This window comes from Cibotium barometz, chromosome 60, assembly GCF_041138505.1.
Source record: "Cibotium barometz isolate CiBa-2024 chromosome 60, ASM4113850v1, whole genome shotgun sequence".
NCBI classification, from domain to species: Eukaryota; Viridiplantae; Streptophyta; class Polypodiopsida; order Cyatheales; family Cibotiaceae; genus Cibotium; species Cibotium barometz.
This window is the reverse complement of record NC_141105.1, coordinates 17,394,198-17,411,126: the sequence shown is the minus strand read 5'-3', so window position 1 is coordinate 17,411,126 and position 16,929 is coordinate 17,394,198. Positions and strand designations below refer to the sequence as shown.

Here is a 16,929-nt window from a genome sequence, read left to right as displayed (position 1 = left end):
GATCATTGTGAGACATCTTTCACTCTTTTCTTATTTAATGAATCCTTTTGAAGTGACATGATTCTACAGAATCACGATAGCTTGGTGTTGTAATTTTCTTAATTCAAAAGATGTGTTAAGTGTTGAGATGTCAAGCTCAACATGAGTTGACACTCACGAGGCGCCTGCATGACTGTTCGTCATTTATATCACTAGCAGGTTTGGTAGCTAGCACCGCCATATCCTCGCTAGAGATTCGACAACTGGACTACACTGACACATGGAAGCAAAAGTCTGATATGACTCAGGTAAAGCATCAGGAACAGTTTGCATGAGAGAATGATCAGGAATAATCTCACCTGCATAAATCAATTGTTCCTTGATATCTTTAATCTCAGCAAGAAAAACATTCATGTCATTATCTTCCTGCATAATCTTCGATTCTAGCTCTTTATGCATGTAAGAGATTTTTATCTCGTTACGACCTGCATACAAACCAGCTAGAATATCCCAAGCCTATTTTGTTGTTTTAGCTGAACGAATATGTGGAGTGATGTTACGTTTGACAGAAAGTGCAATCAAGGCATGAGCTTGCGCATCTTTACCATCCCAACCAGCTTGTTCAGCAATGGGTAAAACAGCAGTAACAGTAGAGCTGTTAGAACCTGCAACATCCTCAACAGATCCCACATCCACAGAACCTAGACGTACATCCATACCCTGCACAATGTTCCACACTCCTTTTGCAACCAAAACATACTGCATCATGTATGCCCAAAGTGGGTAGTTGCTATCTCCATCCATTTTGTCATCAGCAACAGACAACATGCGAAATACATCATTGCTGTTATCAGCCATGGTGGCCACTGACTGAAACTGATGCAAAAGCTACCTGTAATGAAGCAAAGAACAGAAAACAACTCGTGCTATGTAGCACGGTCCACAATAGAATACGTATGCCTATTTTGCAGAAAATTGCATTGTTGAAATTTCTGCACAAAATGACGAAAACACTTGTACAAAACTTGTAATGCAAAAACGGAGCCCGAAACGACCTCAGATTGCAATTTCTGAGAACGCAAAGCCCTACGAGCATATCTGCAAAGTATAGGGACCTGCAAGCACTCGTGAAAGCTCACCTCAATCGGAGAACGTGAGTCGGAGGGTACTAGCGACATAGCCCTGGGAGCCGATGCCTGCTCTGAAACCAATTGTTGGAATTAGGGTTGCAGGAAAGCACACAAAGCTTGGAGAAGAAGAAGCAAGAATACACACAACACAGAATATATTAGATTGTGTTAATGTACAAAGATAAGTTAGCCCTGGGCGTATATACAAGCCTGGGGAAAAAACCTCCTAAAGAGGGAAAAAGTGCCCCGGCGGTCCTAAGTGTGTTCACACACATCACTGCCTATATATATGGCAACAATAGTCCCTACTCTCATCATTATAGAAGTCAAAAGACTATTCTTCATTATTGAGTCGAAATCCATGTACTTGGTTCCCGACCAGGGAATACATTGACTGTTGACAGCACATGCATCTAGTATTCACTAAAAGTAAATGAAGAACATATTAACCTCGTGAAGCCCTTCTTGGTAATGTTGCTATCATGAACACCTTAAAAATTCAAGGAATTGATTCAAGCATAAGCTGTCACCACACGATGGTCGTGAAGCTATCCACTGGTGGTCCCATGTTTTGTATTGATACAAACACAACCCCTACATGGAACGAGATTAATGGTGAGTGCTTCTAAAGATAATAGATTGCATTGAAAGAGTGTTTCACCATACTTATAAGTGTTTATGAACTACATTGTAGAGGGCGATGCAGTATTTATTTGACCATACGTCCACTATACTTGATAACAATGGCACACTTCTTGTCATCAGGTCAATGTATCAAGTGAAAAATATGTGCTCAAAGGAAGATGCAAAAGGATACAAAGTGGGGTGCCTCCTTAGTGTAAATTGCAATAGTGAAGTGGGGAGCATTTGTTGTGGATCTATGGTGAGCCATAATATTTTCATGTTGTTTGCATGCTTTAATAATATGTGCTTGATCGCATTTGTAATCACTATAATTGTGTCACTTGAGCAGGCCTACAGTCTCATGTGTGTCCATTTTTTTAGCATCCTAGGAGAGCATAAATTTGAGCATCCCAAGCTAGATTTTGTGTATAATACTAACCATCCTACCCTTTAAGGGATTTAATAGTACCCATTGTAGGATTGTATCATTTGATGGCACTACATTCATACTAACATGATGGTAATATTTGTAAGAGAGGTGAGCTCACATCTTGAGTTGCCTCAAGAAGACACCACATTCCATGTTAACAGTATCACACTCTCAAGTGGGCCAACTCTCACCAGTGCCACTTAAGCTAGGTCAAATGGGCCCTAAATGACACGATAACAAATTTGTAACACAACAATTGTGGATCCCACAAGCCTTTATGTTGTCAAGAATCTACCTGCGGAAGCGTTACACACACGCACACGTGGAGAGAGAGAGATGGAGCCGAATAAGCTTGACTTTATTAGCAATGAATAGGTAATAAGATACAATAGTGGGCATGGGTATTTATACCCTTATGTTGGAAATGGCCGACCCAAAAGCATTAAATAAATAATAGATAAGTGCCTTTCTTAGACCCTGTTCCCACATGAGGTACTACTTTTAACACCCTCTCTGTAGCTCATAGTGGGCATAGATGAACAAGCCAAGCCGATGTAGATGCAACCATGGACACTCCAGCACTGTAGTTACTGGATACACCTCGGAGAATGCACCAATCAACCTGTCTTCACAAAAAAATGCCATCTTGAGCTTCAGCTGCCACATAGAATAATGAATTGCAGACAACTCCACATCCATGATCCCCCATTCGTTGAACTACGAACACACACGTTCAAGAGATCTCCTGAACATTGAACTGTCAACACATGACCTCCAAAGTCCTCTGACAATGAACTAGGAACTCATCCCGTCCATAATGTTACCACAATGAACTGCAAACAAAAGCACGTCCATAGTGTTGTCAAGCCGTTCTTCTCGCCAGATGCATGTGCTTTGAACTCCGTCACACGGTTCCAATACACCTGATGGAAGCTTTGATTAGCCCCCTCTCCCCCGCACGTGCCTCTCTCTGGCTGAAACATGTGAGGGGATTTCCCTTTATCAGTATGCTAGAATCGACACCTCCCAATCCCCCTCTGCTTCAATGGCCCGAAGGAGATATGGAGTGTTATTGCTCCACAAAGAAGAAGATCTAGATCCATATGGTCTGACATATGTCCAAAGCATAGACTTCATCCATGTCCTTGATGACGACCAGCTGAATAACTTGTATTCAATCCTCCGTGAACTGGAAAGTGCCCAAGTACAGTGGTCAAGGTACTCCGAGTCATATCTGGGACCCAAATTACCGATACCAAAGTCACTTTGTCCTTTTGTCCACTGGTGCAGATAATCATGCCTTCTCATAGCCAATACCAAAAGATTTTGCCACAGTATATTGTCCGGACCGTGTCGATCAATGCTGTTTGGACACTCCATTGGGCTCCACTCTGCAATGTCAACATGGCGAAAAAGAAAAAACACATGGCTATAAATCAATCGAGATGTAAAGCTCGCAATCATCAGCTCTGCGATATGAGCACCGGGGCTTTGAGCACGGGAACTAATCTCAAGGGAGGCCATCTCAAGGGAGGCCATCAATCGAGATGTAAAGCTCGCAATCATCAGCTCTGCGATATGAGCACCGGGGCTTTGAGCACGGGAACTAATCTCAAGGGAGGCCATCTCCAAGCTTGGCGATAGAACTCGCGGAAATATGTCGTGTGGGAACTAATGCTTGCACACAAGCTTTTAATAACATTAAAAAATGCTCTTTAAAAATAAATGCTTAGCCAGCTCACGAGCCACGCGTCGACCTCCTGCTGTCCACAGCCACCTGTGTGCGCCTCCACGTGGCCACCTTCTACTGCAGCTGCTTGTACGTTCTTGCTTTGCCAAGCAGGCCTGGTCACCCTTTGCGTGCTCCCTTCTTGGCTACACACCAACAACCTCCAGTCGCCTTTTGCCTTGCTCTTGCTGCTGTGCAGCTTTTATGCTATCGTGCACCCTCTGTCGGCTTGCAGAAAATGCAAAGCCAGCCCTTCTCACGGCTGCACTTCACTTTGCCTTTCTCACGGCTGCTCTCCTCCGGTGCCTTTGCTCACTGTAGCTGCTTATGGTGTGCAAGCTTGCACCACCAAGCACTTACTGGAGCAGAAACGCAGCCGGTTGCTCACGCTGCCCTTGCCGCCGCTTGCCAGAAAAAAAAAACACAGCCCTTCGTCTTCTCCTTCGTGCGCAATGTGTAGCCAAGAATCATAAGCTCTGCTCTGATACCATGTCAAGAATCTACCTGCGGAAGCGTTACACACACGCACACGTGGAGAGAGAGAGAGATGGAGCCGAATAAGCTTGACTTTATTAGCAATGAATAGGTAATAAGATACAATAGTGGGCATGGGTATTTATACCCTTATGTTGGAAATGGCCGACCCAAAAGCATTAAATAAATAATAGATAAGTGCCTTTCTTAGACCCTGTTCCCACATGAGGTACTACTTTTAACATATGTGCCACGTGCCTTAATCCCCTTACTGATTACCAGCCAACTTCTTGTGGTCATGTTGCAATGATGAAAACCACATACAAGTTTATCTTTGACTTGGGGACAACCAAAGGGACCAAAAGGCAAAAGGGATGGCATTGATGGACGGAAGTTGTCACGAGACCTTTTTGTACTTCTTGAAGAAATAATTAAAAAATCACAAATACATCAAAGATTAAAGCATATACTTGAAGCATTGCATAACATAAATTTGTACAAACATTTGACACGTGACCAACAAAAATAACTCATAAAATGACCTTGTGCACATTCGCACATATAATAACCTTGTGCACATTCGCACATTCCATTTATTAAGCTAGTTTCTGCACACATTAAATCAAGCATACTTTTCTACGATTATTATGCATGAAAATATGATAAAATATATATAGAAATAGCACAACAAGCCATGCCACATGTGAAAGGAGCAACTCTTCAAATCCTCTCTCTTTGAAACTCAAGAACTTACTTTTCTCTAAATCAAGCAACAACTTTATTCTTTCCTTGATATGTGGGATAACCTCAAACATTGCCACATATGTGGCACTAAGCGAGGAATTTGAGGAACAAAGATTGGAAGAGGAAAAGGGGGAGAGAGAGAGAGAGAGAGAGAGAGAGAGAGAGAGAGAGAGAGAGAGAGAGAGAGAGAGAGAGAGAGAGAGAGAGACATGTTGAGTTGTTGCAAAGGCCCCATGTCATCCATAGCATCCGCATGATCCACTGAGACATTTTCTCTGTGATCGTCAGCATACTCTTTGAGCAACTCATTCCCCAAAAGCACTTGACGTTGAATTTCTTCAGCAGAGGTCTTAATGCGAACCTGTTGATCCATGGATTCGAGCATTATGGGCTACTCTTTTCTAGGATTCTAGATGAGAGAGAGAGAGAGAGAGGGGGGGGGGGGGGGGGGGGGGATAAAAGGGAAGAGGCAAAGAAGAACAATTTACGAGGGCAAAAGTGAGAAATAAAAATAAAAAAGAAGAGAATACAAGGAATTGAAAAGCAAAAAAAAGGAGGGGAAAAGGAACAAAGGAGGAACACAATTTTTTTAATTAAAAAAAAAAGAGGATAGTTTTTTGAGTGGAATAGCAAAAAGAAAATCTAAAAAATAAGACAAAAAGAAACAATGAGCAAAAAATAAGGAGAAACCGCAAACAATTAGAGAAAAATGCTAGGAAAAAAAAAGTACGAAAAAAAGCTAGACATTTGGGGAGGGAGAATGAAGTAACTAAGTGAAAGAACCCCGCCCCCCCCCCCCCCCCCCCCAAAAAAAAAAAAAACTAACAAAAATGAAAAAAATCCAGTCAAGCTACACCATGCACCTAAGAAAGTCTTAAATCAACCAGAAGATAGAAACTAATTGATGAACTTGTTGTTCAAAATATGATTCATTGTGAAGCCGTGGTAATCATAAGCATGAAAGGGTTAATTTGCATAGTTTTTAGATCATCTCAACCCATAGAATCAACAAGGCAAATACTAGAATTGATTCCATAAATGTGCAATATTTATATGGCAAAGGCTTTTTTAGGCCTTACACACACAATTACAGACCATGAGAAGGATCAACACTAGAGAGAAAAAACCAAGGCTCCGATGCTAAAGGGATGATGTTTACCCGGTCAACAAGGTGGACTAACATCACATCGTTTGGGATATGTATAACACCAAAAAAGCAGAATTCAACTGTGTGATAGGACCACCAATTGGCTTGGGTCTTTAGAACAGCAAGCGACTGTATAATTGAAGCCCGTGATGGTAAGCCAACACTAGGTGTAATAGAGATAGGTGTTAGAGAATAGACTAAGGTTTAAGTGAGTTTTGTGCATATGTCAAGTGTGAAACACCCATCACTTTTCCTATAAACAATAACATAAGCCAATTTCTCTACACTTTCATGAATTGTACGTACTTAATTTCTTAACTTTGTGAGCTCGTCTACTTCTATTCCCTTGTACTTGTTTTCTACTCTGTGAATTGGTTTCTTTGAATTTTTTCAACTAGTGGTGCTTGGGAGTGTGCTCTTTTACTTGAGCTCTTGTTTGGGTGATTTATGGGATTGGTTTTTCCCACTTGAGATTTGAGATTGCCATGTTTGCAAAGCTTACATAAGTTTTGCGTGGAGGAGAAATCTTGGGCAAAAATATCACTAGAGTGGAGTGAGGATTGAATACGAAAAGTGAGTGAACCTAGGAAGATGAGAGAGGGGCAAGAAAAATAGCTTGAGGATGTGTATGGTTAAAGAGTGGGATTGTGAGAGGATTTACAAGTGTTTCATTGAAAGACAGATTTTCCATTTTGTACAGTTCAAGAGTGGGATTGTGAGAGAGTTTAAAAGATTTGCTAGATTTCAATTGTACAAATAGTTTAATGCTACGCATCTTTGTTCTAGGACCCACCAAAGGGAGCTAAAGCCTCTTTCAAAAGGCGATGGCTTGCTCCTTAGTCGTGCATATAAAAAATCTAGTGTACTCGAAAATGTCAATTATCTCATGCAATTTCTTTTCCTCTCCCAAAATTAATGTCTAGCCTATGTGATGACACTCCGATTTGACATACGAAGGCAAAAGAGAGAGAAAAAGAAAGAAAGAAAGAAAGATTTTATTAACGTCTTCCAAAAGACCGAACTGGGCCTATGAGACAAATCGGAGTACCTGTATGGGGTATCCTCTATCATCCCAACAAAATGAAAAAGTACTGAACTAAAAAGCTGAATCTGGGTGTGCAATAAGTACAATGAGTGGTGAAGGGAGTGGAGCTCTACTACTAGGAGAATGCAAAGCTATATGCATGGAGTATACAATCATGATATGCAACCTAGCTAGCTCCATCCTGTACCATACTGGGGGTATAAAATGGTATCCACAGCTCCCTGAAGGACATGTCTAGGTGTGCTCTGAAGCACGCCAGTCGCTCCGCACCCTCTGTGAAACTGAGCTCTGATCTCTGTCATCTCTCTGATATAGGCGTGGTGTCCGAAAGCCAAGTGTCCTCTGCCTCTTGCGGGATCTAAGTGTCTCTGCTCTCTGGAGAGTAATTCCCTGCGTGTAGGGGCTGGGAGGGGGATGGATCTCTGAAAAAATGTAGTAATCTGTGTCTGTCGTCCCCCCTCTCGAGCTGTCTGAGCCTGTAATGATGTCTCTCTGTGGCACTGTATGTCTAGAATGAATCTCCCCAGTATGCGCTAGTCTGCTGCCTCAAAGATCTGGCGTAGGGAATGTGGCTCTCTGAATAAAATGGGATCTCTCTCTGATGGATGTATATGCTCTGCATCTGCATACATAATGCTCCTCACTCTCCACCTCCTCTGCACAATCTGCATACCCTCTCCTCTCGGGGGATCCGTGCTGCTCTGCCAGTCTCAATCTCCTCTACCATCATAGGAGGCGCAGCAAACTCTGCTCGGATAATGTCATGAGGTACTGACGGTTTGTTGCGTATCATGCGTGCCATCGTGAGGACCTGTGGTCTCTCTATCTGTGTCCACCAATGGGTAGCAAGGCCTGGCGCCCATACCGCTACTCCATACATCAATGCCGGTGTGACTAATGTGTCAAACAGCCACCCCTTCGTCCGGGACTCGTGAAAATGCGCCTGGTGGCACTGTCTCTCTAGCATAGCCAATGCTGCATATCTTCGTGTCAATCTAGCTCTGGCTGCTGAACCCATGGTGAAGCGTGTGGTTGCTGCAGAGAAGGTAACCCCTAGGTACACGTATGATGTGGCGTCTTGCGAGAGTGAATGTCAGCTGATTCCTGCCCTGTCTCGATGTATGAAAGACCATAACCTTGGTTTTCCCAAGGTTCACAATAAGACCCCTCTGTGTGCAGAAATCATCGAGTGCAAGTAGATGTTGCTGTAGACCACCTGGAGACTCAGACACTAATACAATATCAACATAGAGCATAATATGTACTGAGGTACCTGCTAAATCAACTCCATCTCCGCCTCCCCGTGTAATGAAGTCAGCCACCTCATCAATGTATAACCCAAATACAAATGATATTAAACATCTACAAATGACCCAAAGGGTCTATATATACACATACGCACGCGCACACGCGTGCACACACACACACACACACACACACATATATATATAGAGAGAGAGAGAGAGAGAGGTGTGGGTGGGTGTGTGTGTGCAAATGACCCAAAGGGTCTATATATACACATACGCGCGCGCGCGCGCGCACACACACACACACACACACACACACACACACACACATATATATATATATATATAGAGAGAGAGAGAGAGAGAGAGAGAGAGAGAGAGGTGTGTGGGTGGGTGTGTATATAATGTCCACAAAAGACCCAAAGAGCCTATGAGACCGAAAAGATGTTACATGTGATCCATGAGTAGAACGTATGGCAAGACAACATGAAAAAGGAAAAACTACTACCAAAAGGAAAATACTAGGCTAACGTACTACACAAGTCCTTAAGTACAATATAGTGGAGCCTCGTGTTAGGATTCAATGTCTCACTACTTGTGGGAGGGATCTTCGTGTCGTTGAAGCAAGTCCTACGTCACGAGCTATGGGATGGAGGGTACGAGTCTCTGGGATCAAGATTTCTAGCTCTTTAGAGGACACATGCTCTCTCTCAAAGGACCCCCCCAAGTGTGTGGGGTGTGCGCACTTGGTGAAAATGCCTAGCCTTGTCCTAGTCAATATGTCTCGACAAATCTCATATAGGCTGAGAGTCAACTAAGCCTCGCTGGCGAGGGCCAAAAAAAGTCAGTGAAAGATGTATGTGTGGCATCCTGCCTCTCAGGCTGTGGCCTCAATAATCCATTTCTGTAGTGTCTCGACTCTAGTAGTTATAGTCCCAAACATCCTTGATCTCTATAAAGCATCACTTGTGACACATTATTGAGAGAGAGAGAGAGAGAGAAAAGAAAGGGGCACGGGGGCCGAGGGGGGGGTGCGGGGGTGCAATTGACAGTTAAAAGGGAGGAAGTCTTCAACAAGGTCGATGAGATGAAAGTAAAAGAAATGCAATGTTCTAGTTTGAGAAGCTTGTATGTGTGCCTTGGCCAAAAATAGATAGATTTAGATCATCGTGTACATTCTTCTCAGTAAATTGGCATGATTCCAATATCAAAACTTAGTTGTTTTTTTTAGATTTGTCAATAAAATGTTGCAAATCTCTTTGAAAACTAAAAGGCTATATGAGTCCCTAAATTACACAAACTGCTTCCTAGGCTATATAGAACGCACACCTCCCAAGGAGGTGGGTACAAATCTACCCTTACGGCATCTAAATTCAGAACCCATTCTCAAATCCTTTTTATAAAAAAACAGAAACTAGCCCTTTTTATTTCTGATAACAAAAGCTTCCCTGCTCTTGAATCTTAAGAATTTGCTGCATTTTCTCTTCATCCCCTCTGCACTTGCACAAATTTCTCTGTACACATTGATGAGCACGGACCGTCATGCCTTCAGCCATGAGATCCAAATACAACAAAGAACCTGGGAGGCTCATTCGAAATGCAAGGAGCACCTTTGCACCATCTCAAAAGAAAAAGAATCAAGTTTTTCAAAAGCAAGAGTCAAGAGTGCTTGTGCAAGTGTCAGGTTTTTTTCTTTCAAAATGCAGCAAGGAGCTCTGTAACAAAAGGAACTCCTCTCTCAATCCTCCTCTTCACCAATCAATGTAAAAGAAAACGGTTTGAACTTGTAACCATCCCCTTCATAGAACTTGTTTTGAAACTCCACCCAATGCAGCCGCAACGCATGAAGGAAGGCGCTAAGAGTCTCCATACATAGCAGCACACCAACCGTGGCAAACACAAAGACAACAAATCCGATAATAATGATGATAATGTTCTGATATCTGCAGTCAATGCCTCTTGTTATTCGTCCACGACATCAACCACTCTAATCAAAGAAGCTTAAATTAAAAAAAGCCCAGGATTGATGGAAAGGACTTACCCCCATGCCAGAACTAAGACTTTATCATAGAATACCGAAGACAACTCTGAATGCGCAAGACTGCAAAAATGCAAAGATATCAATGAGTACAAATGCAAGGAAAGCGAACATGCTACTACTACTCTTTGGAGGGAACAAAGGTTCTTTGCCTGAGTGCCCAAAGACGCAGATAAGACGCCGTATTAGAGACGGCACCCAGGACAAATTCGATAGTGTGGATCATTTGATGCACAAAGACTTCACTAAATTCAAACTCCTCATGATCTGCATCATTTCCATGGTCCAGATCAACCGAATCTGTATCCGAGCCTCCAAGTATACCATATGCACGTCCTTGCAGTTTCTACAACAGTTTCCACAAAATGCAATTGTAATTTCAAGCTTGCTCAGCTGCCAAGCACATACGTGCATATGCACATGCACACATGTTTTTATGCATTTGAGGTCGAAGTGTGTAAGTGTACGTATGTATACAGCAGATTTACTATACACACATATTTTTATGCATTTGAGGTTGAAGTGTGTATGTGTACAGAAGATTTACTATACACGCACATGTGTTTTTATGCATTTGAGGTTGAAGCGTGTATGTGTACGTAGGTATATAATATACAGCAGCAGATTTACTTTTGACAACACCTGGGTCAGAAAATATACCTTAAGGTGCTGCTTCCTCAAAATTAACGGTTTTGGTAACAGCATCCAGGGGACTGCCACAAGCGCCAAGAGCAGCAATATAATCTGGGAAAAAAGTTAAAAATTAGTGTATGCCACACAGGAGAGAGAATCAATGTGTGAATTTTGCCTTGTACAAAATAATAAATCTTGACCTGAAGATATTTTTGGCCCCAAAAAAGTTGGTTGTCTTCTAGATCAGCAGTTGGACTGAGAAACATGTATATCATGACATGATACAGATCTGCCGTGGAGCCGGTACACCACTTGATGATGATCAACATGGAGAGATATCCAAATAGGGCGTTCAGAAAGATAACTTGAGGAACAAACTGGTACCAGACGTTTAATTCATTTGCAAAGAACTTGGCATTGAAATAGCTGAGAGCGATCCCCAAATTCATCTGGGCCACGCCAATCAAGATTGACATCTTCATCTTCAGTGAATTGAGGAACGTAAGCTCTGTGGAGGAACCATGCCACACCGGGTCAACACCAAATAGATAGGGTGTTGACCGTGTCTTGACTAAGCCACTCGAGTAAGCATCACTGTAACCATATTTTACAAGAGGTTTGGACACAGGTTAAAACAACCATGCACAATCAGTGGGCCCTGCTATCTCACACCACGTAGCCCAAAAGAGGGTGTGAATTTAAACCACATCATTTTACATATCATGCATATGCAGGTACGTCTTAAAAACAACACATGCATTTTGTCATGCAGGCACGGGTGGGGATTATTTGGGAAGGGAGGGGTGAGGGGGGGGCGTGCGTGTGTGCATGCGTGATACATCTACACAAAAAACAGCATGCTTAATAGACACACAATATAGAAGTACCTGCAAGTGGAGTCATTGCAATGATAGGCTGAAGACCCAAAAATCGAGAATGGTACTGAGAAGAACTCATTGTAGATGAGCCCCGTGTATATCGAGAATATAGCCATGAGCAAAATAACGTACCGACCAGAGAAGGCCATACTCATGATATCTCCCAGTTTCTGTGGGGGACAAAAAGTTACTCAAATGATGATGCAGAAATTGCATGCAACAACTGACCAGCTGAAAGTTGAAACTACATGTTCTTGTACCTGACTGCCATACTTTCTCTCATTCAAAATGAGCCAAAGAACTGCAACTAGTAAGCATATCCCATGGCCCCAATCACCAAACATGACAGCAAAGAGAAACGGAAATGTCACGATTGTAAAAACTCCTGGATTGGCTTCTTGATACCTCGCTATCCTGGTCCATCAACAAGAGAAAACATAAGGTAAACTCTCCATGCACTCTTGTACAGCGAAAATCACAAACATGGTAAAAAACATCTATATCACTCACCCATATGCATCAACTATCTCCTGGTAGGCGCCAGTAAACTTGTTTGTTTTGAAGTATGTGGGAGGGAGCTCTTTCGTGTGTATGACTTGAAATATAGTGGCCACTTGTGAGTTGCTGTCAAAGGCAGCACGCTGCAGTGCATCTTGAATCTGCATGGGACATGGTCCCATAAACAAGTTAGCTCTAAAGCATGCACAGTAATAACCAGCACAAGACTAAGTACAAATTTGGCATCTCTGAGGACTTTCGTGAGCCCTTACAGAGTGTGCAAGTCAACGGGCTTCAGCACTGCACTTTGCAAGATTCCTCACCCTTCAAAGTGGCCTACAACCATTCCTGGCAACTGTGGCTTGGGACAATAGCCCACTGGGCCGTTCACACAGGAACTGGGGCAATGATACTGCAGAGACCCTGCAGTTTGTAAGGTCCAACTTCCAAGCTCCCTACCCTTGCTTCAAATACACAGCTTGCCTGGGATGCTGGATTCAGATCCATGAGCAGGGCTCCATCCTCACTGCCCTCAGCCAGAAGTGTAGTGGTGGGCACTTGGCTTGCAATCACTACAGGGTATGGGCAGAATTTCAACCTCGTTGCCTCTGGGTTTGCAGAATTGCCTCCAGGATTGCCAAAAGGCCCAGCAGATTTGGTGGTGGATCCTTTCAATGCAAGACCCATGAAGTTCACGTCTTCATTTCGAGCACAGTTGCTTGGACAATGGAGGTGGGCACTACACAGAGGACCCCAAGAGAATCGCCTAATGCTTATGGCTACCACAACAGCCCCCAATATCACCATGAACCATCGCTGCATGGCACATTTGGCGTGCCCGATGCAGCAAGGACATAAAGAGCACAGCCTGCACACAAACCACACCCCCCCCCCCCCCAAAAAAAAAAAAAAGAAGAAGAAAAAAACTCCCCAAGAAAGCTCACTGGAGGCCCTCAAATTCATCCATGCGGACCTACTGGGAGCAACTCACAGGTCGCGCGCAGTCTTCTCCGCATCTAGACCTGTACCCTTTTCTCACAGAAGGTAACAGGGCACATTTTTGGAATTACAGCCCTGTTGCCTGGGCAGTGGAGGCAGACGCTACAAGCCTCAAGGAGGACCCTAAGGGACCCATCCTTTTGCTAATGCCTACGACTACCACAGCAGTACCCAATGTCACCATGGACCATCACCACAAGGCAACACCAGAAGGCACATACATTTGGTGTGCCCAATGCAGCAAGGCCATAGAAAGCACAGCCCCCCACCCCCCAAACCTTCCCCCCAAAAAACCAGATGGAGACCATCAGATTCATCCATGGGAGTGGCGCACAGCCTTCTCTGCATCTAGAGCCTGGGACCTTTTCACACAAGGCAACAGGCCTGGGCAATGGAGGCAGACAATATGAGGACCCCAAGGGACTCATCCTTTGGCTAAAGCTTAGGGCTACTACAACAGTCATTCAATGTCACCAAGGAGCATCACCACATGGCATATTTGGCGCACCTGATGCAGCAAGCCACCCAAAAAACCCTGTGGAGACAATCAGATTCATCCATGCAGACCTAATGGGAGAAACTCGGGTCATGTGGGAGTGGCGCACAGCCTTTTCCACATCTAGAGCCTGGGACTTTTTCTCACACAAGGCAACAGGGCATTATTTGGAATTACAGCCCCCAGTGTGGCTTTCTCGCCCCTCCACCACCCATGTAGTCTCCCTCTATTCATACATTTTTTCTCTTCTACAAGTGTTGTATCTGCTATTATGCATATGTACATTTTTTCTACTAATAGAAGGATCTCGGGGAGAGGAGACTAAGTACAAATTTAGAATTGGCTGAAAGGCTGTACCTGAGGCTTTGCAGACACTGGACACCAGCCTTCTGCTACCAAACACTTTCTGGTAACATCCACACTTAGCATGTTCAGAGTGTGATAAACAGCCTTTTCTCTTCTGACCTGCTCACAAGTGAAGTTCAGCACTACTATGCGGCTGCAAATTATGCCTTTCCATAAGAGAAAATAAGACACCCAGGACACAAGCACAGAGGCATTACAACGCCTAGGCACACAGTTAAGCAGAATCGTTTACATGAAACAATGCAAGGCAATTTTATGGTTCTGATACCATTGAAGTCCACAGCTCCACTTGATACGCAATTGTAGATAGCATGTTGTCCCGATGCCTGCTACCCGCATCTATGGTTGCTTTTAGTTCTGCTAGCCTTGCTGAAACCTGGAAAACAAGGAAACCTTCAGCAGGCAAAAAATATGAAACATGTGCTGACATTGTTAGAGCATATACCTCATCTATCATTTGTGCTTGGCGACCGACATCTTCTGGAAATGGATATTTATTTGCTCCGAATGCTTCACAAATTTTCATAACCTTCATCTTTGCTCGTTCACCAGAAAAGAACACAACAAATACAAGCTTCTCCACCTGAAATGGTACAAAGAACGAGAGATTTTATCAGCATATACCCGAGCAACTGTACAAAGAGCAAGAAATTTTCTCACCATATACACAAAGACCTGCAGTGGTACAAAGAGCAAGAGACTTTATACGAGAGAGAGAGAGAGAGAGAGAGAGAGAGAGAGAGAGAGAGAGTAATATTAACGTCTACAAAAGACCCCAAGGGTCTATGAGACCATAAGTGATACAATGATACCACAGATATGATCAGCCATGGAAAAAGTAACTGAGAGAAAACAAAAAACAACTATCAGTCGTGTATACAGATGCGACATCAGCATGTGACCTTGTTAGCCATGACCGACTAATAATGATGCCCTCATCTGCCAATACGGATCTGATGCCCGGGAGAATATCTGGCCGATGGAAGCATGTCATGGCATCAAAGAACCTCCTGGATCCGCATCTGTCCAGTGGAGGGTCGTGATCCTCTGGGTCAGGGACATCTAGCCCGCAAAATAGATTGAGCTCTATCATTCTAGGGCAGAGGGCCAGACCGCTAGTGTGGGCAATGGGCTCTGATGTGGAGCCATGCCGACTGAAGAAATCTGTAATAACTCTCTGGGAAGTATCATGTCAGGTCTGCCTCTCAGTATGTTGTTTTTTTGTTTTTCGAGCCGGGGTCAGAGATCAGCATGCTCATCTCTGAGACTCGAGCAGAGAAACGCTTTTGTCATTAGCTTCGTCCTCAGTATGTTGTCTTAGTAATGCATCCCTATGACATCTAAGTACATGCCTAGGCATCTCTGATCATCAGGTGTGCGACTGGACCAAACCCCTCGCGGAAGAGGTATTGATCTCATAGTGGGCTGGGCAGCTAAGCATGTAGTGCCCTCATCTTCCACCTATCCTGTGGTGCATTGCATACTCTTCATATCCGATCCTCGTGTGGGGTATCATCACCTCTGCCACTCTCAACTCTGAGGCAGCTAGAAGACACCCTGAGCTGGCCAATCATGATTCGCATGTCATGTGACATACGGATATATGTAAGTATCTCGGGATCACAATGAAACCATCCTCGGAGACCCTGTAAAACCAAGCTCGGGGGAAGGAGACACCCATGTCTGATGTATGTAAAGCTGCAGTAGATCCAACGGGATGATTGGTTGATCTTCTGCCGTGAGAATGGAAAGTTCAGACTATACTAAAAAGCCAATCGACTACCTCCGAGTACCATGCTAGCGAGGATAATGATGGTGATGGTGCTGATGAGGTGAGGCAGTCCAGCCAACCTAACCCGCTCCCTCTTTGTCACGATTGTGACGTGTTTATATATCATATTCTCTCTTCATTGCTGATTATTGTTGCAGATACAAAGAGTTACCAGCCAAAGGGAACCCCTACCCTCGACTGGTTGCGACTCTTCGTCACAGGATGTACCTCTTCATCGAATAGCCACATCTCTTCGACGAATAGTTGTACCCCTTAATGAATGGTTGTGCCTCTACATCGACTAGACACATCCCTTAGCCTAAAAGTTGTACCCTTTCGTCTAAGGTCATGTCCTTTCATCAAAGGACATGCCTCTTCAAATGTGTCTCTTCATCTCTTATATAAGAGACCTATTGTACTCAGTTTAACAACAACAAGTCAATTCAATCTTGTCTCAAGTGTTCTCCTGAAGGTTCTTGTTCTAAGTTAATTACCTAAGTAGTAATTAGTACACAATATGCAGGATTAACAACATAATCCACACAGTGGTATCAGAGCAAATTTTTTTCCTACCCGTGGGTTGTGAAGCCCTCACCCTCTCCGCGGCACTCCCTCATCCACCTCTCCTCTCGGTGTTGTATGGAAGAAGCAGAGCGATGGTGGACTTGGCGTGAATCCTTGCTTGTAGTAATGTAAACAAG

General features: G+C 43.7%; 1 protein-coding gene across 1 annotated transcript in view; it reads right to left on the bottom strand.

Annotated features, from left to right (window-relative positions):
• Window positions 1-9,678: 9,678 nt before the first annotated feature.
• Window positions 9,679-16,929, bottom strand: part of LOC147605063 (V-type proton ATPase subunit a3-like) — a 68,901-nt gene continuing 61,650 nt past the window's right edge. The window contains exons 7-17 of the mRNA XM_086793990.1: window positions 14,903-15,040; window positions 14,726-14,833; window positions 14,449-14,556; window positions 12,609-12,757; window positions 12,359-12,512; window positions 12,108-12,268; window positions 11,421-11,814; window positions 11,248-11,331; window positions 10,740-10,933; window positions 10,591-10,650; window positions 9,679-10,492 (exon numbers count right to left, since the gene is read on the bottom strand). Of these exons, the coding sequence (XP_086650116.1) occupies window positions 10,288-10,492; window positions 10,591-10,650; window positions 10,740-10,933; window positions 11,248-11,331; window positions 11,421-11,814; window positions 12,108-12,268; window positions 12,359-12,512; window positions 12,609-12,757; window positions 14,449-14,556; window positions 14,726-14,833; window positions 14,903-15,040 (1,755 nt within the window). The 3' untranslated portion in view covers window positions 9,679-10,287. The remainder of the gene's footprint in view (window positions 10,493-10,590; window positions 10,651-10,739; window positions 10,934-11,247; window positions 11,332-11,420; window positions 11,815-12,107; window positions 12,269-12,358; window positions 12,513-12,608; window positions 12,758-14,448; window positions 14,557-14,725; window positions 14,834-14,902; window positions 15,041-16,929) is intronic.